At 58.2% G+C, this 22,720-nt stretch overlaps 1 protein-coding gene across 2 annotated transcripts in view; it reads left to right on the plus strand.

Annotated features, from left to right (window-relative positions):
* The window catches only part of NIBAN2 (niban apoptosis regulator 2), a 48,091-nt gene that overhangs the window by 13,312 nt on the left and 12,059 nt on the right, over nt 1-22,720 (plus strand). For both annotated transcript variants that reach the window (XM_053920491.2, XM_024562078.3), the window contains exons 2-5: nt 15,011-15,141; nt 19,332-19,460; nt 21,095-21,200; nt 22,395-22,562. In XM_053920491.2, the coding sequence (XP_053776466.1) occupies nt 15,011-15,141; nt 19,332-19,460; nt 21,095-21,200; nt 22,395-22,562 (534 nt within the window). The remainder of the gene's footprint in view (nt 1-15,010; nt 15,142-19,331; nt 19,461-21,094; nt 21,201-22,394; nt 22,563-22,720) is intronic.

Below are 22,720 nucleotides of genomic sequence, written 5' to 3' on the forward strand. Positions count from 1 at the left end.
TGGGCTTCCCCTCTGCCTGTCTGTATTGTGATCTCAGCTCTGCTCCCCATCTGTAAAGCAGGGCTGGTCATAACTGCCGCTGAGAGTGTTGTGAGCTGTATGAGCGGTGCCCCACACCTGGTGCCTGGCACAGAGTGAGCGCTCAGAAGAGAGTTGCTGCCCTTGGAGTGCAGCACCCCTGCCAAGGTCAGGGCTTCCCTTCTGGAGGAGCCCAGGCATCCTGGACTCTGGTGGCAGGATGGGGTTAGGCCAGGTCCCCCAGCAATGAGCTCCAACCTTCCCCTCCGACCCGCAGTGGCTCCCACCTGCCGGCATCTGCCAGCAGTCGGGTCCTCAGTTTCTGGAGCTTGAGCTTTCAACTTTGAGCTTCCTCAGAGCTGTTGCGTTACATAAACAAATGATCAATGAAAAATTAGAAAATGAGGATAAGTAACAGGAAGAAGGTAAAAATCACCAATAACCCCACCACCCAGAAAGAATGACTTTTGGGCATTTCCCTGATGCCTGATCAGCAGTGGGTTGTGGCATCTGCATTCACGTCCCGCACGCGTCCCGCCCTGGTGTGTCGCATGGCTGCAGAATATCCCTCCAGGTCCCACTAGTCTGCATTTCAACTTGCCCAGCCAAAGCCCTCTTGTTGGCGCTTGGGTTGCTTCTGGGTTTCATCGCTGTACACAGTGCTCTGCTGGACGGCCCCAGTCATCTCCGCGGGATTTACCCATCGATTCTCCCGTCGAGAGCTCGCTCAGTGCCCGATGGGGAGGTAGCCATTGTCCCCACCCTCCTGAGAACCCCTTTCTGGGAGGACAAACCCCGCATGGAACCCCGGCCCAGGTGGTGGGGGGCAAGGGCATCTTTGGGAACACAGGGAGGAGCAGTATCTCAGATTTGGAGGGCGGGGGAGGCTTTTCGGAGGATGGGGTGTGTGGGCGGGGCCTAAAGCATGAAGGAGGAGGGCGGGATCATGGGTAGAGGGGCAGCTCTGCAAAGGCCCAAAGCCGAGAGAGCGCAGGTATTTGGGGAGCTGGAATTTCTCAGAAACAGGTGGTTTTCCGTGGTGGCCACGGCAGCAGCTCCCCCGTGTGCACCACACTTCGTCAGTCGTTTCTCAGAGTGCCGACCCATCTGTGCCTCTGTGGGGCTGGGGTCTCCTTCTCAGGGGGACGCAGAAGCAGGGTGATGTGCCTGCTCCAGGTGAGAGCCCGGCAGACCCAAGCCTCGGCGTGGTACCCCCACCCCCTGACCACCTGTGCCCGGAGAGGGCAGAAGGGGCTCAGGTGCAGGCCTGCGCAGCTCCGATTTCTAGGCCCCTTGCAGGTGCTGTATCACTTGACAGAATCTGCTGGAAGAGGAAACTGAGGATCCGAGCTTAGGTGACAGCTTGGCTTGTGTGATGGGGTGGTGACCTTTCCTGCTGCTGATGTGTGACCTTGAGCTGGCCTGGCCAGCTCCAGATCCGGCCCGGACTGTACAGGAAGCAGCCTACTGGGATTAGAGGGCCCTTGGCTGACACTGCCCCTCAGGGTGGGGAAGGGTCTGTCCCCAGGCCTGACCTGGCCTTTCTGAAAACCCCGTTCTTTCTGTGACTTAAGGTGCCTGGGAGACCCAATTGAGGCGCTGTGGTGTCATCTCACTGCCAGGGACACATATTTATGGGCTAAGTGCTGGGGACATATCATGAATGAGACAGACAGGGTCCCTGCCCTCATGGGGGAAATGGATACTAAACAGTTAATTATTAAAGTGAAATTGTGCTGATGACTGATGGGATTCTGACCTGAATGGGGTTGGGGGGCGGTGACTGTCGGGGACAGTGCTTTCAGTGCCCCAGGTCGACAGGTGGGACTTGGAGCAATTTGATCAAGCCTGGCCTGCCCATATGGTGCTGTGTCAGGGAAGGAACGCCGTCCAGTGTCACAGGCGGAGGGTCCTATGTCAGGGCCTTGACGGCCCAGTGCAATGGGGTTCAGCTCCTTTGCTGGGCAGACGAGGGGGTGGAGAGCCAGGAAGTGTGAAGGACTTGCCCAAGGTCACCCAGTGGCAGTCAGTGCCCAGGCCCGGACCAAGAGCTCTTAACCCTGCGTCACCGCTTGGAGTCTGTGCCTGGAATCTGCGCTGCTTCTGGGGAGACAATGCGCCTGTCTCCGCTCACCCGCAAGGGCCCCCCCAAGAAGTGGACCCAGCACTTGGGTCTGTGGGCCAAGAGCAGCTCCCATGGAGCACAGACAGGGCCGTGCAGCACCTGGGACAAGGAATGTGAGGCTGGCAGGGCCTCCAAGGGGATCTTTCTGGTACCCCCGCCCCTTCTGGCCCCTCTGGAGCCGGAGCAGGCCTGCAGCTGGTGACCCAAGGGTGGGGTGGGGCCTGCGTCCTCTGCTGGCTCAGAGGGCAGCTGCGGGAGTCTTATTATTTGAATAAACTTTTCATCTTCCATCTGCATAAGGCCTCACCGTGCTCAGTGTCCCTGGCACGCCAGCCCAGATTGGGTTTCCTCTGGCCCAGCAGCAAACACACAGTGAATTTTCATATTGGTTCATCTTCTTCCCTCCTCCTCCCCCTTGGCCTCTCCCTCCCCTGCCCCCACTTGCCTGCAGGCAGGGGTGTGTGTGTGTGTGTGTGTGTGTGTGTGTGTGTGTCCTGGACTCAGTGAAAAGGATGTTGGCGTCAGAGGGCACTTAGGTAAGGAGATGTGGGGGGTTGTCTCTGTTTAGTCCTCCGTTAGGGCTGAAACTGGCACTTATTATTGATTGGTTCTTATTAGAACAGCCACTGGCATTTACCTGGCTCTTGCCAACAGCCGGGCAGAGTGCCAAGCACTTCGCACATTACCTTATTTAGTCTTCAGAGCAGCTCTTTGAGGTGTGTACTATTTTTCTCCCCATTTTACAGATGAAGAAACTGAGGCTTGGGAAGTCACGGACAGTAGCAGAGTCAGGCCTGCTGGTCCCCAAGTTTGTGTTTTTACTGCAAACTTCTTTCCTGGGACAGAATCTTCTCTGCGGCTTTCTTGCCCATTGGCTATCCAGCCTGTGTTTGCACACCTCCAGTACGGGGAGCTCTCTACCTCCAAGGGCCACGTGTTCTGTACTGGGCATCTTAGGTAGAAACCCCTCTCTGGAGTTTTATCTGTCTTTGGTGGGTCGTTTGAGCCCAGGCTCCGGTTTGGCTTTAGCTTGCTGTTGCTGGGTTTCCCCAGGGAATTATCCAGCTCTTTTGTTTGGGGAGGAGAACTAAGTTCTCCCCCTTTCCCCATCGCATCTCCTGTGTGGTTCTCAGCCCTTTGCAGAATCACTCATCACGTACTGAACAAGGTGCTATGAAACCCCGGAGGATTTTCTTGGATCCGGATGTCTCAGCCAAAGCGATAAGATAAGGGAAAGGAAAGGTATAAATACAAGATACCAGGAGAGCAAGATACACAAGTCTCGCTCTCCTGAAGTTCCAAGCACTTTCCATCTGGCCACGCCCTTAACCTCGTCTACCCGTGGGAAGCAGGGCATGCAGTTTGTTGGGTGTTTGCGTTCGTTCAAAGTCTTCCCCGGCATTTCTCTCTCCATTTTCCCTTTCTGACTAGTTAACCTGTGGGGGCCCAGGAAGATTGAACTGCATATGGCTGCTGTTCTGGTCCTTCTTTGCTGGTCCCCATTAGTTGGCATGAAATGCACCACAGAAAACTGCCATTAGCACAGATCAGCTGCCTCTGTGCCCAGCAGCCCTGTGAAGGAGAAGCTCGTGCCCAGAAGATACCGAAGCATTGAGCTGGGATTTACTCTGTGTCTGTCTGCTCCCCAGCCAGGACTCTCTCTGGGGGCAGGAGGATGGGGAAGTTGAGCAGGGGTGCACAGAGCCAGGTGGCTGGTTCTCCTATGGCATCTTGCAGCTCTGGGGCTCTCCAGCTGCCCTTGCCCCTTCCTTGGATCGTGTCTTTGTGGCTCCATCGGCCTGGGGGGTGGCCTTGGCCGTGTCAGGGCACAGCGCAGGCCGCCAGCCTCGGGAGCCAATCTGAGATGCGCTCCTGGGAGTGGAAATGGCGCCCTCCGTGGCAGGCACAGCGCTGGCTCAGGGGAGGTGTGGGTAGGCTGGTCCTGCCTGCGTGGGGGACGCTGCAGGGGGGCCTTGGCATCCCTTCTCCACCCTTCCCGGCCGGGGTCTGTGCTCCCAGAGAGCAGGGACGCCTGGGTTCTGGGCTCCAGAACAAGCTGCCAACTGTGAGCTGTGGGCATGGGGCTGCTGCCAGGCAGGGAGGGAGGGGCCGAAGGGGATGAGAGGGCTTTTGTTTCCCTCTGTTTGAGTCCAGATGGGAATTGACTTCCTCCCTCCAAGGTGTAAGGGAAAGGGCAGTCCCCCGGTGGCTGGGTCTTCGGTCTTGCTTTGGGCATTTCTCTGGGCCTGCACTCCAGCCACCTCGCCCTCCTCAGGCCCTACTGCCTCAGAGCCCCTTCTTCCCAGCACACCAGGGTCGCTGAGCTGTGGTTCAATGTTTGCTCACTGAGAAGAGCTTTAAAGGCAGCTTTGTGAGAAATCAGGCCGGCCCCTCTGGGCCTGCTGCCTTGCCCCAGAGCTGCCTTCGTGACGGGAAGGCCCAGCCAGCCTCTGCCCTGAGTCTCCCTCCCAGGCCCACACGGCTCCCGTGCAGCTTCTGCGCGGCCATTTCTGCCTCTGAAACTAGATGGGCGCCCGCCAGGCGTTGTTCACCCAGCACGTGTTCAGCAAGCACCCACCTGGGCCAGGCAGGAGCCGGGTGCTGGGGAGATGGCGGAATGAGGTCTCTTGTCTGTGGGAGCCTGGTCGAAGGGCCTTTCACAGCAACACAGCAACTGTAGCTGCGAAGAGTGCCAAGGAGAAGTGGGACTGCGGTAGCGGAGGCTGTGGGGACAGGACTTGGGGGGCATCCTGAGGAAGTGACGTTTGAGCCTGGCCAGATGGAGGGGGTGGGTTCTGGGGGAGGATTCCCGGCCAGAGACCCCAAGAGCAGAGCCAGTTTTCCTCTTTGCGTGCTGAGTTCCCACAGATTTCTTTCTCTCCACGCTGCTCTCACAAGGAGCTGGGCCAGCGACAGGGCTATGGGAGCTTGGCTGCTCCTTCCGCATCCCCCAGCCTCAGTTTCCCCATCTATGCAATGGAGACCTTAGACTTGGTCTCAGAGGGCCCTTCTCCAGGCCGGTGGCCTATTACCCAGTCCGGGAGCTGCCGTCCGGGCAAGTTGGGAGTGTCCCTGCAGAGTCACGGGGACTCGTGAGTTCTCTCTGTGACCTGTGCAGGCACTGGGGCAGAGCAGCGCAGGTAGGCGGGCTTGGCTTCACGGCCCAATTTTGCTCTTACCTATGGATGTCACTTCACCTCTCTGAGCCTCAGATTCCTCGCCTATAAAAAGGGTTCAACAGCCCTGGCCGGTGTGGCTCAGTGGACTGAGCGCCGGCCTTCGAACCAGAATTGTGCCAGTTCGATTCCCAGTCAGGGCACACGCCTGGGTTGTGTGGGCCAGGCCCCCAATTGGGGGCGTGCAAGGGGCAACCAATCGATGTGTCTCTCACACATTGGTGTTTCTCTCCCTCTCTTTCTCACTCTCTCCCTGCTCTCTAAAAATAAATAAATACAATTTTTTTTTTAAAAAAAAGGGTTTGACAGTACATCTGGGTGAGGGTTAAATGAAATAATGGGGACTATAATTGTTAACACAGGGGGCTGCCTCTGTGCCTGGCACTGGGCTGAGAGTTACATACATTCGCTCACGCCTCAGTTATTATAATTATGTGCAAACGGCAACTGCAAAACGTGGAGATGGAAGAGATGAAGTTTGGGTCAGGCCTAAAGTCCGGCTAAGGTCTGGAGCTGTGGGAACGACGGGGAAGGGAGCTCCAGCGGGAGGCACAGCCTAGGCGAGGGCACGGAGGTGGGAGGCACCTGAGTCAGGTAGGAAACGGGCAGGTGGGGCGTGGGAAGGGAAGTGAGATTGAGATCTTGGTGGATCCTGGGTCTGATTCAGTGTCACGTGTTTTTGGGCTGCAGTTTGCCAGGCTCCCGGACGGGTGCTGAGAATCCGGTGATATGGGAGCCCACAGTCTCCCCGGGCCGTGGGAGGCCGGCGAGAGACTCTACAAAATGCCGCGCGTGCGGTCTCTGCGGTTTCCACAGCCCCGCACTCCCGGGGTCAAGCCCGGGTTTGGAGTGCTCTCCTGCGCTTGACAGCTGGCTGACCGTGGGCCAGTCACTGGGCCTCACGGCCTCTGTTTCCTCAGGGGGGGTGACACCTGTACCCACCTCCGGGGGCTGTCGCCAGGGCTGGGACCCAGCTTTGGTAGATGCCCTGCAGGGTGCGGGCCCGTGTGGGGAGCGCTGGCTGTCGCCAGCCTGCATTGTGCCTTCCCGGCTGTGAGCGTTAGGTAGGCTCCCGGACTGCCCCCTGCTTTTGTTTCCTCCTCAGTGCCCTGGGATAATGGTGAAAGCTCCCGCCTCCTCCTGGCCATTGTGATTTCCTCACGAAGTCCCTCGCCCAGAGCTGGCACCCAGTCAGGCGGCTGTCATTATGGGGCCTTTGATGTGCTGTGGGCTGCTGTATCTATGGCGGGCTGCTGTATCTGTGGCGAGAGGTTTTCCCTTGTTAATAACTGGCCCCGGGGAAGGGGGACCCAGCAGAGGGCCCCTGCAGGGCACCTGAGGCCTTCAGGGAGGGAAACTCCGTGGGTGGCAGCCACCTTCCCGAGGAAAAGGGACAGCATTGTGCACATTCTCTCACCCCTGGGACTCGGCCACAGCCCCTGGGTTGGGTTTAAGCCTCCCTTTCTTTAGTGAGAAATCCCTGGGGTGTGTGTGGGGAGGCTGCTTGCTCAATGGGGGCGGTGTCTCCCTGCAGGGGGTGGCCCTGGCTCCCCGTTGCGGCCTCTGGCCTCCCTCTCTGGGCTTTCTTCCCATTCCTACTATGTGCCAGGCCTTGTCCCAGATGCGAGGGGTGCTGCCAGGGGGAGTCAGGCAGGGAACATGCCTCGATCCGCTGTGAGATTAACAGGGGTCTGTGAGTGGAGAGGGGGCATCCGTCAGCCTGGGCACAGCGCAGAGCTGATGAGTGAGCTCAGCAAAGGGGAGGGCAGTGTTCCCGACCCGGAGAGGAGCCCGTGCAGGAGCCCGTGGCAAGGAAGGGCGCTCGGGGTCCTGGCATGCCGAGGAGCCCCAGGCGTGGGAGCCATAGGAGATTTTTGAGCAGGGGAGGATCAGAGGGAAGAGAGTAGAAATTTGGAGGTTGTGGCAGGCACAGCACCGAGTGGCCTGCCTGGGGGGCAGCGACTGTTGGCGTAGTCTGGGCTGAGCTGTCCTGGCCCTGAGCTAGGAAGCCCATTTCACCCTGATGGCCTTGTGCTGGGTAGCAGGGCATGGAGGGGTGGGAAGCCTCTTGGGCCCGAAAGTGGGGTCCCAGGTACTTGCCATGGCCTTACAGGTGCTCTGATCCCACCCCTTCTTCAGGCCATGCTCATGGGGTAAGCCTGGATCATCCCCTTGCTGTCCCTGGGGACTAGTCCCCTTCTGGACAAGGACTGGCCGTGGTGGGGGGTGGGACACTCTGATGTCCTACCCCGTCCTGGATTTGGCTCTGCAGAGCTCCAGCTGCTAGTTCAGGCTCTTCTCAGAGGCGGGCTGCCCATCCCCTTCGCTGGCTGGCCCACAGAACCTGTCATTACCCGCCTCCACTGGGTCCCCCCTGATTACCTACCGATCCTGAGCAGGAGCGGTGTCAGCCTTTCTGACAGCGACCACCCACGGGGCCAGTGCTGCAGGGAGCCCCTGCCCCCAGAGCCCGAGGTCTGGAAGATGGGGGTGAGATAAAACCTTGGTTCCCTGCTACACTCAGACTCTGCCTGTCTGTCCCTAGGGGAGTCACCCTCTCTGGGTCTGAGCTTCCTCCTCTGTAAAGTGGGGACAATGCTGAAATGACGCGTGTAAACGTGTAGCACCATCCTGGGTACGAGGAGGCGTGCAGCAAACAGCCGTTGCTAGTGTGTGTTAACGGACGTCGTAGGGGTGGTCAGGTAGAACGCCCTGAGCCAGGCACCGGGGGCCAGGCATGCTGGCCATTGGGACCTAGGAGAGCGTCCACACCTCTCTAGACCTCGGGCTTTCCCTTCTCTCTGTGACCCAGGGAAATGGAGTCCCTGCCCCGCTCTACCTCTGCTGTTCCTTCAGCTCTGGGGTGGATGGCTCTGCGGTGGGCGTGGCTGGTGTCCTGGGCCAGTCTCCCCCACGTTCCCACCCTGGCCCTGCTCCCCTGTGCTGGGGGAGCTAGGCAGACAGGTTCTGGGTCTGCCCTGCCCTACAGGGTACTGCTTTCCTGGTTTCAGTCCGCAAATCTCTCATCTCAGCCCTGAAACCAGGCCGGGCCCGGTGGTGAGGCATGTCCCTGGAACTCACTGGAGGGACCGGATGAGCCAGGAACAGGTCTGGCACAGTGCCCTCAGCTCAGGTCAAATCAGGGCTGGGCCAGAGTGTGAAGCCCCCAGGGTTGGCACAAGGCCGGTGTGGTCACAGCTGGAGGTCTTCCTCTTCGTCCTGGCACCCCGCTGTCAGCATGGAGGGGGGTCCCCAGCCTGGGTCAGATCCTGCCTCTGCCGCTTCCCAGCGGAGGGAGGTCTCAGTTCTCCGGGTCTCCGGCTCCTTGTCTGACACCACCTGCCCTGGGGTTGACTTGAGGATCTGGGGGTGGGGGGCGATCCAGGTAAAAGATTTAGCTCAGGTGTGCCATGTGCTGGGCTTCGGGAGGGCCAGAGAAAACACAGCCTCCTGAGTTTGCCGTTCAGACCCCCCGGGGCATGCCCCTTTCCAGGTCCTTTCTCCGAGGACCCTACTCTCCTTCCATTCTCAGCTCAGCAAGTACTTTCGCCTCTCCGAGCCTCGTTTCCCCATGCGAGCAGTGGGCTCGGTACCCATCTCCTCCCCACCGGAGTCTCCAGGGGACTTCAGGCCACCCTGGGGCCTCCCCAGTTCTTGCCCAGCCTCCACTAACTGAACTCAGGAAGTAGCGTGATCCTTGACGTTGTCAGTTTGGAAAATCAGAGATTAATGTCCTTCCGGCTGTTTTGGCTGCTGTCGGTGCAGGTCCTGGGGATGGGGGACGGTGGCTGCCCGGCCTCTGTTTCACGGGTTCCTCCCTGGGTCAGAACCTTGGACAAGAGGCACTTTGTAGGAGACCCCGTTAGTGATGTGTCTTCTCCTTGTCAGGGCAAAGCACTTTTCTTTCCTTAGCTCACAGGTCTTCTTACATCTCCATCAGGCATATACTGTTGTGCCACCTGCAGAGATGGAAGCAGGCTCAGAGAGGGCAAGTACCTTGGTCAAAGCCATACAGCTAGTAGATGGCAGAGCTGGGACTTGACCCCAGAGCATGGGTGCCCAGGGGAGATGGTGCCGAGTCCTGCCCACCCCGCCTCCCCCCTACCCTTCTGTTTAGCCTGGCGTGTGTGGAGGGAGGGCACAGTGGCCATCTCCCACGCGGAGCTGACTCACCAGCAGCTCAGAGGAGGTGCTGAGGCCAGCATCCTGGTCAGCTCCTGGGGCCAGGACAACACTGATTAGATCGTCATTGAGACTTTAGATCAGCTGAACCAACAGTGACCCACCCACCCATTTTATAAGTGGAACGACTGAGGCCCCGAGAAGGTGGACAAGTCAGGCACCAGCAGGTGTGAAGGTTCCCCGACCAGGTGGACGGACGATGGAGACCCCAGACTTCTGTGCTGGCTCTGGCAGTGTGGCAACGGTGTGATGTTGGGAAAGCCACTTTGCCTCTCTGAACCTCAGTCTCCTCATCTGTAAAATGGGGACAGTAAAGTCTGCTTTGCCTGCCTCTTGGGACCAGGCAAAGACCTAGTGGGAAAGTGTAAGGTAGGGCTTTGGAAATTCCACTGTGCCACAGCGGGAGAGGCTGGAGGAGGAAGAGGCTTTGGTGTGAGACGAGGTTTGAAACCCACCTCTTTCCCTTTCTGGGCTGTGTCTTTCCAGGGGGCAGAGTTACAAGGACTGGCTGGTGAGAAGGCATCTCGGAGTCACCCTTGATGGTTCCAAAAGGGACAGGCTTTGGAGACAGGGTTCCAGGCATCTGGGGGCAGACCCATCTTGAGATCCAGGGATGTAAGATACAAGATCCCTTTCCCACCAGTTCACTGAAAGGCTTGACTCAGGCGCACTCCCAGAATTCACAGGCTGCCCTCGTGGGATGGTGAGGGAAGCGGGGCCCCACGGGTCGGCCCTTCCTGAGCCAACCTATGGGACAGCACACTAGGCTTTTGGTGCCTGACAGAGAACAGACCTTTCGTGAGCTACTGAGCTTTCCGAGCCTGTAACTTGGAGGGCTTGATGTCGCGTATTCATTTCTGGAGCCGCCTGAAGAATCTGAGTGTGTGTCTTGGTCCCTCCAGATTCTGTGGGACGTGCTGGCAGAGGGGCATAAAAGGGGGCAGCGACTGGCTCCGGGCACTGGCAGAGGCAGACGATTATGCTGGGGACCTCGTTAAGGTCAGATGGGAACCCGAGTTCCGGGGTGCTCCTTGCACCCACCTGGCCTGCCTTTCCCACCCCTGCCCCTTTGCTGTGTGGTCCCTTCTTCCTCATGGGCTCTCCGTTTGTCTGGTCTCTGTCTGTTGAAGACTTACCCACACTTATCATTTTTATTATTTTGTGATTCTCTTCCTGGTTCTTTTTTTAGAACTCCATTTTCTGTTTTGGATTTTTCAAACTATTAGAGTTATACCTGCGAGTGAAAGTGTTGGTCCCTTACACTGTTGTGACAGGCTGAGCATTGTGATGGTTAATGGTGACATTTATGGAGGTCTGACCTGGGCACTCCACCTGCTGTCCTTGGCCTGCAAGCACTGTGAATGGATTCTGTGATGCCCGTTTTGCAGATGAGGAGCTTGGGGTCCTGAGAGAGCTAGGCAGCTGCAGGGCTGGGGTCTGGGGTCTGGGACTGCAGTGCCCACCTTGTGCTCCTCACCCGGAAGCTGGGAGCCTGAGGCTGGAGGGCAGGCTCTCTCAGTCCCACTACCTTCTCCCGCAGGACCTGGGGCTGAGTCAGTGCAGGGAGGGAGGGGTGGGGGGAGTAGATGTGGAAGGTAGGCGAGGCCGGCACGCCCCCTCGGAGGGCTCTGTAGCTCCCAGCAGCAACCAGATCCCTTCGACTAGCGTGGGTCTCCCAGTTCCTGGGCTCGGATCCCCGGGGTTGGCCCCTGCTTCTGGAGATGGGGCCACAGACTGCTTCTGGTTTGCCCTCTGGGCCGGGGTTGGGGCGTGTCCTGTGGAGCCCAATGAACAAGGGTCGGAGCCAGGGTCAGGAGGGGTCAGCAGACTGCTGCTTGAACGCTGAGTGCTTCAGTCTGGCTGTAAGAGCTCAGGTGAAACCCTCACCCTCTCTGGTTGTGAGCCTTGGTCTTGGAGATCCCAAATCCATCGAGTACGGTGTCTCCAGAAGCTGTGAAAGGAAGGAAGAGGAGCTGGAGTGGGCAGGTGTGCAGGAGAGAGGGGCGTCTGAGGCCTTGGGGACCACCCACAGACACCCAGGCAGGGACAGGACAGTGGGAATTCAAGTTGTGAAATCTGTGTGGCAGCTCTGGGGATGTAGCCCTTGCAGGGAGGCAGGAGGGGAAGTGGGGTGCTGAGTAGCATTTCTGGCCAGAGACCCTGTTCAGGGCTTCCAGCTGCCAACTCTTTGTCATTGCTGGGGGCCGGACCCCTCCCACTCCTGCCTCTCCAAGGTCTAAAGTCCTCATTCTCTGCCTTCCTGTGGTGCTTCCTTTGTATCAGAACTGGGCGGTTCCTCCCAAGCTGTCTTAGGACACATCTCAAGAATGTGCTCGGGGCTACCTCTGCCAAGAAGCTACCACGGTCTGTTCCCCCACAGGCTTCCCTTTCCTGCTCTCCCTTTGCTGCCCAGCTCCCTGGCAATGCCACCTCTTAGTCCTTAACCCCTTGGGGAATGCCATCACCCCCACCCCTCACTCGGCCTTTCCCGTCCGGTGGGGCCTGGTGCAGAGCAGGCCCTCAGTAACCATTTGGTGAATGGACCGCCCCCCCAGCATGGGCTGGTGCCAGGACACAAGGGGTGAGCTAAGGGGACCCAGTGGTGACCAAAAGGGCGCCAGACCACAGTCAGTTCTTGGACAGACACGAGCATCCTAATCTGTTTGGGTCCCGAGTCGGTAGAGCAAGGCTGGGTAGTGAGAGACCCCACACTCTTCAATCTGGTTCTGGAATGTTAGGGAGCAAAGGGTTTTTCTAAAAGCGGATCGGATCAGATCAGATCTGTACGGTTCTGGAGTTCGGATAGCCAGGCATGCCTGTCGTTGCAGTTGGGTGGGATGGGGGCTGGGGCTGCTGCAGTCTGGGGGTGCACGGCGCATGGGGCTGCCTCTTGTCCTCCACTGAGGGAGGCCCCCTGAGTTTCTGCTTGCACCCTGTCCTCTCTCCACCTTCTGCCTGGTGACGTCTCCCGCAGTCCTCATGCTCTTCACTCCTGGCCCCGAGCCCCGCAGCCTTACTTGAATAACGCGAGAGGTCTAGCAAGAATTTCATCCTCACCTCCCGCCCGCCCTGGCCCCTCTCAGCCCGGATGTTTCAGGTCTGTCAGCTTCATCTTTGCCTTCTGGCTCTGTCTGGGTCACCTCATTCTGGTTGTCACTTCCTCGGCCTCCACCAGCTTCCTCTCCAGCCCACAGCCCCGCCCAACCTGGGCCTCTATGCAGCTAGTCCCTCCATGGGGTGATGCCTGGGCCTCCACTTGGCTGGACTTGCCTTTCCTGTCCTTTTCCCTCATCTAGCCTTCTAAACCCTGCGTGGATGCGATGTCTGGCCTTTGCTGACGCTGCAGCCGGGACCCCGGTTCAGCTTCCTCTTGGACCTGACTCCCTGAGGGTCAGGGCAGATTCTGGCCCTTCTAGCAATAATGCTTTGTCTGAGGCTGGGTGCGCCAGGGCTTGGTCAGGCGTCCCAGAGCTGTGGCTGCAGGACGCTCGAGACTGGAGGGCCCGAGCCTCCCATCCTGCACGCTGTGAGCTAGCCCGCTGGGAGTCAGGCTGCTTGGGACAAAGCCCCCGGTCGAGTTTGTGTGGGCTGATGGCAGAGAACTGGACTCCTGTTCTGGGACCGGGAGTCCCCTCATCCCTCAAATGGGAAGACAATACCCCTGACTCCTTAGGGTTTTCTGGAAGGTTGGTTCTTTGGGGTCATGTGAAACTTGCCCATCACTGGCTCAGGTTAACAAGCAATGGTAACTATTACGATGAAGATCGCATGATTTATCAATATTATTGTCATCTAGGATCCTGTTTTCTCTAACTGACCCGATTCGTTGTCCTGACTCTCCCACCCACCCACCTCCAACCCCCCATCTTGCCTCATCGTTTTTCAAAACCAGTTCCCATGGCCTTTGAGAGAGTTCTGGTGTATGGTTTTTAAAAAACAGGCATTCACAGCAAATTCCTCATTTGTTCTCCTTGTCCTCTCCCCTAAACAGGGTCCAGACAGACATGGCTATTCCAGGGAGGAGGAGCAAAGGCAGGGCCAAGATGCATCCAGAGGGAGTGGGGAGTGGCTTGCCTGAGACCCCCCCCAGGGGGATGTGGCCGATGCACGCTATTAGCCTTCCTCCCACCCCCCCCAGCCTGGCCCCCAGGCCACATTCCAGCTACACCACCTGCGAGCTGTGTGACCTTGTGCCAAAGACTTAACCTCTCTGAGTCTCAGAGAGGTTAAACCTCTCCTCTCTAAAATGGGGTGGCCCTGCCCTACCTGACAAAGCCATTGAGAGGAGTGAATGAACTGCTGTCCTGGCCAGGTGCCCTCTGTACCCAGAGACCCGTCATGGGAAGGACAGCATCACATCAGCCCCTTCTCCTTTGAGAAGGGACCTCGTCTTTGAAACCCGGAATCCCAGACTGTCAAAGGCAGCAGGGCCTGTCCTTTATTGAGTCCAGTCCTCTCGGTGTTCAGGGGCAAACTGAGGCCCAGAAAGGTCTCTGCACAGTGAGCCAGCACCCCCCCCACCCCAGTCGGTGGGACTCAGCACCAGGAAGTCGCTCCCAAGGAGAAGGCCCCCTTGCTATGGGTCACAGCCCTCTCTGGGCCTCAGTTTCCTCACCCGTGCATGGGGATGCCGCGGCAGTGCGAGTATGGAGCGCCCAGCGTGTGCTGGGCCTGCTCTGGAGGCCACAGTCCTCACCGTCTCTGCTCAGAAACTGCTTTAGCGGAAGACGGAAGCAAACGGCCAATGCGAGCGCCAAGGCTGTTAACCTGGTAGCTGCGTTGGTTTCAGAATGCCTACTCTATTGTGAGAAGGATCGTGCTTGCAAAAGAGTTCCAATGCCGGAAAAGTGAGTACAGCAGAAAGTGGAAGGGACTTTGCGCTCCTCGTTCCCACGCGCCAGGCCCCGCCTTCACAGTCTGGAGTGCGTCCTTCCTGACTTCCCGTAAGTGTCCGGGCACAAATCGCCGCTGCGCACGAATAGGGGTCACTGTCAGTGAGAGGATATTCAACGTGTGATTCTGTAACTCGCTCTTCTTTATGTGACAGGGTGTGGGCACCTGCCCTTTGTTGGTACACATACCTACAGGCCCCCCTCCGCCTTCTCCCTTACGACTTTGTCATTGTTCCCACAGCCGCCAGTCACCCTCCCAAAGGGCCATCCCCATTTCCAGCAGCCCCGCCCCAGGGTAGGGTGCCTGCTGCTGTGATGGGACGATGGAATCTCGGTCTCCTTCCCATTTGACTGGTGACCGTGAGGCTGTGTCTTTGCACTGGTCTCTTGGTTCCTGGAGATTTCTCTGTCTGGGGCCATGGCCCGGTTCCCTGTCGGGGGTTCACCCAGGTGTGTGCAGGAAACACACAATTCTGCCCGAGATGCAATGCCGACGAAAGCAAACAACTTGACGATCGGGAATTTGGGGTGTTGCGGAGGCTGCTCCCTGGGGCAGGGTTGCTGCATGTGTAAGTGACCACGATGACCTCACGCTTCTGTTTGTCCTTCCCTTCCAGAGAAAACTGGAAAGATCCTGACGGAGTTCCTCCATTTTTACGAGGACCAGTATGGCGTCGCCCTGTTCAACAGCATGCGCCACGAGATTGAGGGCACCGGGGCGCCGCAGGCCCAGCTGCTCTGGCGAAAGGTGAGAGGGCCGAGCCAGGGACCGGGCGGGCTCTGACATCGCTCCCCACGTGGTCTCCAGCAAGTGCCCTCCTTCCGGCCCTCAGTTTCCCATTGTTGCCCTGACGGTCTCCAAGGGCCCCACCCAGCTTCTGAATAGACAGATGACCTGGGGGTGCGATCGGGGCCCCTTTGTCACTGTGGGTGACTCCTCCCAGCTCCGCCCCCCCCCCAGCACTGGGGCTTTGGAGTCATCTCGACTTGCCTGGATTCAAGCCAAAGCCTTTTCTTACTGGCCCTGTGCCCGGGAACAAATTACCTCGCCTCGGGGAGCCTCAGTTTACTTCTCTGTAAAATGCACTAGCACACTCCTGCACAGGATGGTTGTAAGCATTAAAGGTTCCAGTCAACCGGCTGCCTGGAGCAGGGAGGGTGTTTGGTCTGTGCTGGCTGACACTGTCATCGTCACCGGCCTCGTCATTATCCCACTGTTAGTGGTAGGGTTGCGTTGGTCCAGTATTTGTCCAGTGAGGGGCTGGAAGCTCCCTTCGAGGTGCTGGGGCCAGTGTCAAAGGAGGGATGGAGGCTGGATTCCCGGGGTCTGGCAGGAAAGGACTCGGGGACCTGGGTTCCAGTTCCCTCAGTTGATTCGACAGCCCTCAAGGCCCAGTCTCCCCATCTGACAAGCGGGAGGCTCCTGCCGGGGGCTGCAGCGAGGGTCCAGCGAGAAGACAGCTGGCGTGTGGTCCCAGCAGGCGGGGTCCCGGAGTGGGTGTGAGTGCTGATCCGCTGTGGCTTCACCTGACTGGCCTCAGTTTCTCTGTCTGTGAAATGGCATCCAGGGAGAGGAGTCAGAGCAACTTTGTAGAGGGGTCAGGGCTCCATGGGGCCTGGGCTTGGGGGGAGAGGGCAGATGGGCACGGGGACGCAGGGAAGGCGGTGGAGCGGACAGACGGCTAAGGAGGCCTGGTACTGGGGTTTCATTTCATTCCACTCCCCGTCCTCCCCCAAACCACGTGACTGAAAATGCACCTGTTTACCCTGAGACCAAAGGGGAGGAGCTTGTAGCACTAGACCTGGCCTGGAGGGTTTATTACCCTTTGGTGTCTTCTCAGCAGGAGGACCCCCGGAGGCTTAGCTGCTGGGGTTGGGGGGTGGTGTGGGTGGAGAGAGAGCTGCCAATGATACTGAGGTTTACCTTGTGAAAGAGATAGGCAGGCCCCGTGTCGGGGACCCGCTGACTGTGTCAGGTCAGGTGCTGGGGCCATGCTACCCCTGCTGGCCCTGCAGACACTCCAGGGCACAGACAGTACACGGCTGTTTACCCCAGCAAGTGGGCACTCCCAAGGAGAAGACCGGGTGAATTCAGACACCGGGGGCCTGGCCTCATCTGGGTGGACCCCGAGGGCTTCCTGGAAGAAGGACCATCTCAGCTGAGGACCCGATGGGGAAGGTGAATCTGGCTGAGGCAATGGCACGGGCAAAGGCCCAGGGCTGAGTCGTTAACTGGCTTGCCCAGGATGGTAGAGGCAGGACATGAGCCAGGTTCCAGATTCCCAGCCAAGGGTTCTTCCTGCCTTGACCCCGGCCTACCTGGGCTGGAGGGTTGGTCAGGGCTGTGTGTCAGAGCCGCTCAGAGCGTCATGTGGCACTTCAATTTTGGGCCCAGAAATGACTGGCCTCCTGGTGTCAGGGCCTGACCCCCTGAAGACAGAGGGCAGCTGTCTGGCAGGTGCACACCTGTGTGATAGGAAAGGAGGCAGGTGAGCCACTTCGAGTAGGCAGAGCTGGAATTGTCTCCTGTTTGGAAAGAAATGTCACAGGGACCCCAGTCCCAATAATCCAAGATAGAAGGCGGGCTGGCTGGCGGCACTGAGCTTTTACTCTGCGCGAGAAATGCCTTCAGCGCTCACGAGGGTGCATATTCATTGTCGGAAGACAGAATTCCCACGCGAGCAGGAAGAGTCAGGAGAAATCATCCACAATCCCTGACAAGCAGGGAGTTTTGCTCCCCTTTTGCCTCTCGGGAACCTGGCCATTACGGTGGGAAGTCACGGTAGTAACACCATAGTAATAGAAATAATATTCCTCCTCCTCTCCTCCTCATCACACCAATAATTGTTTTTATGAGAAACAATAATAAAAATAATAATAATACAATAAAAAGCAGTAATAATACAAACAAACTAAAAATTGCAGGTGTTTTAAGTGGGCACAGTTTGTCAGCCGGCCCAACTCCGCACTGAAAGGTTGCGATTGTGCCCGCCTCACAGCCGCAGGCACCGAGGGAGGGTTGGCCAGGCTCCCCCGGTGTGTGCTGTGGGGCTGGGACTGGAACCCGGGCTGCTGGAACCGGGGTCTGTGCGCTCACCCTTCACCACGCCCCCGAAGAGTCCCATCGTGGGGTTGGAGAGCTTTGCCGAGTCCAAAATATTATGGCTGGGCTGTCGCTTCTGTTTCACTTCCTGCAGACCTTCCAATGGAAACAAAACACGACTCTGCCATTTGAAAGTCTTAAAAATAAAACGCAAACCCGCAACCAACCACCCATTATGGGCTGCCCAGGACCTGGGGGTGGAATGGGGCTGGGGCAGGGTGCCGAGCCCCGACTGGGCCTGGGAAGGCCTGCTCTTAGCCACAGCCTCCCACTGCCCGGAGGCGAGGCGGGGCTGCTGCCTAGCAGGGCCTGGGGCCAGCCAGGGTCTCAGCAGGGTGTCAAGAGAATTCTCTGCTCTCTTCCCAGAAGACCTGGGGACTGAGAGGTGGGTTGAGAGTAGGCCCTGGTCTAAATATAGACCACTAGCGGCTGTGTGACTTGGGCAAAGCCACTGTGTGGGGGTGGCAGGGTGGTGGGGTGGTAGGGGGAATCGTTCTCTTTTCCTGTAAATATTTTTATCCCTGGGTAGGAAGCAGTCTGCGGGGTCCCATTGTTTAAGTACAATGGGCCCTCGTTTTCCAAGAGTGTTTTGGTATTTCCCCTTGACGAGTAGAAGGGAGGTTGCTGGGAAGAGGGGGCTGCGTGTGAAGAGCCAGGCCTGGGGGGCGGCTTGAGAGGGCCCCTCATACCCGACTACAGCTGCAGGCAGCCCAGAATTGGAGCAAGGAAGCTAGGAAGGGTTAGGCACCACTAACATAGAGCTTCCTCCCATTATTACCTATGGCACGTGTTTCTTTTGCCCAGGGCACCATACTTGTTGTGGAACAGATAGAAGCTGCCGAGAAAGGGAGGGACCCTAGACTCCCCCATCTCCCCGCCCCCCCCAGGAGTAAGCCCGCTCCCTCTCGGCCTGCATCTCCTTTCCTGAAGTGTCCTGGTGCCAATCCGCTCTGGAAGCAGCCTCTCAGGATGGCCACCCCGTCCTCCTCCCCAAATAAGCCAGCTGTGGAGCCGGCAGACTGACCCAGACCGAGTAACCCTAACGGTGGTCATGGCCGCTCCGCAGGATGTGAGCGGCACGCACTGCACGCCCTTCCCGCCAGCTGCCTGCGTGACCTTCGCATGCGTCATCTCACAGAATCCTCGAAAGTCACTGGTGTCGCTGTCCCATTTTACAGAAGAGGAAGCTGAGGCTCAAAGAGGTGACACAACAGGCTTGAAGTCACACTGAGTCAGAGAGGTGGAGTTGAAGGGAGGGTTTTGCAGGAAGGTCTGGTGTTTGTGCAGCTTGCACGGGTCCGCAGTCTGTCAGGACGCTCGTCAAACGTCGAACTGGACTGAGGTCCCCCTGCACCCTGACCCACATTCGTGGAGGCCATCCTGTCAGCTGTCAGGGCTGGGGAGGCTCTCTGGAGCCACTTTTGTCATGCTTGTTGCTCTGGGGAGAAACCGAGGCCCAGATCGGTGAAGAGGCTTCCCCAGGCGCTGGGGCCTTCGCCGGCCTGGCCCTCGGGTGTCCCCTCTGCTGGAGTGACTGCCCTGCAGGGAAAGCCCCAGACACGTCCTGAGGCAGCCAAGCCTGCTTGGGCCAGGACGGAGTGGGGTCCTGTCCCGGTTCTGAATTGTGGTGTGTGGCCTGGGTTCAAATGCTGCCATCCCTGCACCCCTTTACGGCCTTGAGCCTCACTGTCCTCCTTTGCGAAGTGGGTGAGCAGCAGCCCTGTCTCCAAGGCCTCCCTGGGTGAGCACACAGGTGCTGCGGGCCAGGCCGTCAGCTTCTCAGAGGACCCCGCTGCCTTGCGGGCCTCACTCCCCGCCCTCTTCCCTCCCACCAGGTGCCGCTGGATGAGCGCATCATCTTCTCGGGGAACCTATTCCAGTACCAGGAGGACAGCAAGAAGTGGAGGAACCGCTTCAGCCTCGTGCCCCACAACTATGGGCTGGTCCTCTACGAGAACAAAGTGGTGAGGCTGCCACCCCATCTGGCTTCGGTGCCTGGCACTGAGCCTCCAGCCAGGTCTTCTTCCCCTTCCCCGAGGCCCCTCCCCTCCCTCAGCTGTCCTCCTTCACAGTGGTTATCATGGCTAGCCCCCTACTCCTAAATCTGAGACTCCAGACCTCTGGAAGCACCCTCTACCTGACTTCCTTCTCCTCTTGCAGGTCCGAGTACTGCTGCAAGAAGGGGGGTGGGTCCTGCTGAGTGTCCTTGGGCCCTGGAGGCAGCCCCACCTGGTTGAGCCACAGACCCAGTTTCTTCTACCAGACATTTCTCCAGGGCAGCCAGAGGGCCTCTGTCTCAGGGCAAGTCAGCGTTAGAGGAACGGAGTCGGAAGCAGCCTGTTGCCCCAGGCCAGTGGTTCTCAGATTGATGGAATTCCATTGAAAGGGTCTGGAAGGCTTGCTGAAAAACAGGTTGCTGGTCCTGCCCGAGTTTGAGCCGTGGCTGGAGTGCGGTCAATAATTTCCCTGTCTAACAAGTTCTCAGGTGCTGTTAATGATCTGGGACCACATTTGGCCAATGATCAGCGCCCCAGAGAGCTTCAAGCTACTCTCAAGAAACATGTTGCACCCTGACTGGTGTGGCTTAGTGGGTTGGGCGTCTTCCCCAAAACCGAAAGGTTGCTGGTTTGATTCCCTGTCAGGGCGCATGCCTGGCTTGCGGGCCAGGTCCCCAGTTAGGGGCATGTGAGAGGTGACCGATGGCACATTGATGTTTCTGTGTCTCTTTCTCCTTCTCTTTAAAAGTAAATAAATAAAATCTTAAAAAAAAAAATAAAGAACTATATTGAGTAGTGACACCTAGTGGCAGGGTACAGCATGGCAGCCCTGCTGTATGAGCTACTGTGGCAGACCCACCCTTCTCCCCACTGGTGAAAAAAAGCAGTGCCCAGACCTAACTCTCCTCTACAGGGACACGTGTGGTGCTCAGAACCTAGGGAAGCGGTGGGCAGTCCAGGGTAACAGTCCGAGACTCTGGGCTCTGGAGGCCAACTGTCCAGGTTCACGTCCCCTTCTTACCAGCTGTGTGAACTTGGGGCTAGTCGTGGTCACCCCTGTTGGACTGTGCGGGTTCCCTGAAATGAGGCTTGCAGTGCCCATAGCACAGCGCCTGGTTCACGACGAACACTCGGCCAGTGGTAAAAGAGGCGGTAGTAACGGTAGTGATGAAAATAATGACCTCAGCGTGCCTGCTGCCGCTGTGGCGCTGGGCACTGTGCTGACCATTTTATTGTGGATTATGTAGCTACTCAGTGAGGTAGAGACTGTTCTTAGCCTGGTTTTATAGATACAGCAACTGAAGCATAGGAGGTGGGGGAACCTCATCCTAGGCATCACACAGGTGGTGCTCCGTGGGCCTGAGATTTGAACCCAGAGCCTGGGTTCAGGTTAAACCATATTGACTGGAGTGTCCATGTTGCTCAGACTCCTTTTCCTGTTCCCCGTGTCTCTCTTTCTCCTCCCTTTCTTCCTTCCCCTCTTCTTGTCCCCGCCTTGGGCAGCAATACCGTGTAGGGTCCTGGAGCCAGTGCTGGAGATGGGATTTGGCTGGGTCAGTACCTACATCCCCCAGGGACCATCTCTCTTGCACTCTCCTCAGGCCTACGAGCGGCAGGTGCCACCCCGATCTGTCATCAACAGCGCAGGCTACAAAATCCTCACTTCCGTGGACCAGTACCTAGAGCTGGTCGGCAACTCTTTGCCAGGTAAGGGAGCACCTATCCCAGGCCGAAGTGCCCTGCACAGGCCCGGGGCTTGGCAGGGGGAGAGGGCGGCCCCGATCCTGGAGCGCCAGGCTCCACATTTGCAGAAAGGCCAGCTGGGCCTAGAGCTGCCAGCAGGTACCCAGCATCACCTGATGCCACCCAGAGAGGAGGCTGGAGGCCAGGGAAGGCTTGAAGCGAGGCTGGACCTGTTTCCTGCTTCCTGAGGCTTCTGATGACAGCTAGCATCGGGGACCTCACTGTCATCCTTCCCTCCCCTGAGTCCTTGAGAGACTCCTGGGAGAGGACGATCACGGCGGCCCAGCTTTGTGAACTGCTGAGTCGGTCCTGCACTTCTGAGGCGTTGTTCTCGGCGGCCCGTCCACCGCACCTTGTCACAGACTCCCAGAAGACTTACAGGAGCCCATCTGCCTCTCAGATGACCCCAGGGAAACTAAAGAGGCCCTTAGCCGGGCCTTGGGACTGAAGCGCCCAGTGGGGCTGAGGGCGCGGTGGGAGTGGGCATTTCTGGATTCCAGTCCACACCCCGGCTTTGTTTTGCTGTGTCTTCTCGGGCAACCCAGCCCTGAGAGGACTGACCTTGGAGTCCTGTGTGGACCCCGTGAGGTCTGTGTGCGCCGAGCCCAGCACAGGGCACAGACAGAGCCAGGGCGCAAAGAAAAACGGTCATTGTTTCATTACCGACAGCAGGGGCGAGGTCACAGCCCAGGACCACTTTATCTCCCTCGATCTCGAATATCCATGCAGGCAAAACAGAGAGAGAAAAGTCACTTTAGTTTTTCTACCCCCACCCTCCATGCCTCCCTCCCCCCTTGGACATTTAAACCACACTTTGGCCTCCATAGCTAAAATTTGAAGGGAAACCCAAGAAGGTGATGCTCGGCCCTTGAACCTGAGGGCTCTGACCATGTGCTACTTGTGCCTCCCACACGGAGTCTGGAACCTCCCCCAAGAGGGAGTGGGCGAAACTGCATGACCAGCTCAAAGAAATGGGCCTTTTTCTTTGAGGGCCCCTTTCAGCCAGGCTGTGGAGGGCACAGCAAGGAAGCGGGCTGCCTCCCCACTGCTTGCTGGTTGCCAGGACAGGCTGACCCTCTCTGGGCCTGAGCCTGCCCCTCAGACTGGGGCCCAGGGGAACTGCAGGGGGTAGCTGCTCAGCGGGCACTGTCTCCACAGGGACCACACCCAAATCAGGCTCTGCCCCCATCCTCAAGTGCCCCACGCAGTTCCCACTCATCCTCTGGCATCCTTATGCCCGTCACTACTACTTCTGCATGATGACGGAAGCCGAGCAGGACAAGTGGCAGGCTGTCCTGCAGGACTGCGTCCGGCACTGCAACAATGGTGAGTGGCCTTCAGGTCCCGGGGGGGGTGGGGGTGAGGGGCATCCCCTGGGTTGTGTCCTGAATGGCGACACCTACTGGCTGAGTGCGGTGTGACAACCCTGCTCTATGAGCGGTTCTCTTTTCCTTCTGGATTTGTAAGACACCACTGCGATGCCG

This window comes from Desmodus rotundus, chromosome 1, assembly GCF_022682495.2.
Source record: "Desmodus rotundus isolate HL8 chromosome 1, HLdesRot8A.1, whole genome shotgun sequence".
Lineage (NCBI taxonomy): Eukaryota > Metazoa > Chordata > Mammalia > Chiroptera > Phyllostomidae > Desmodus > Desmodus rotundus.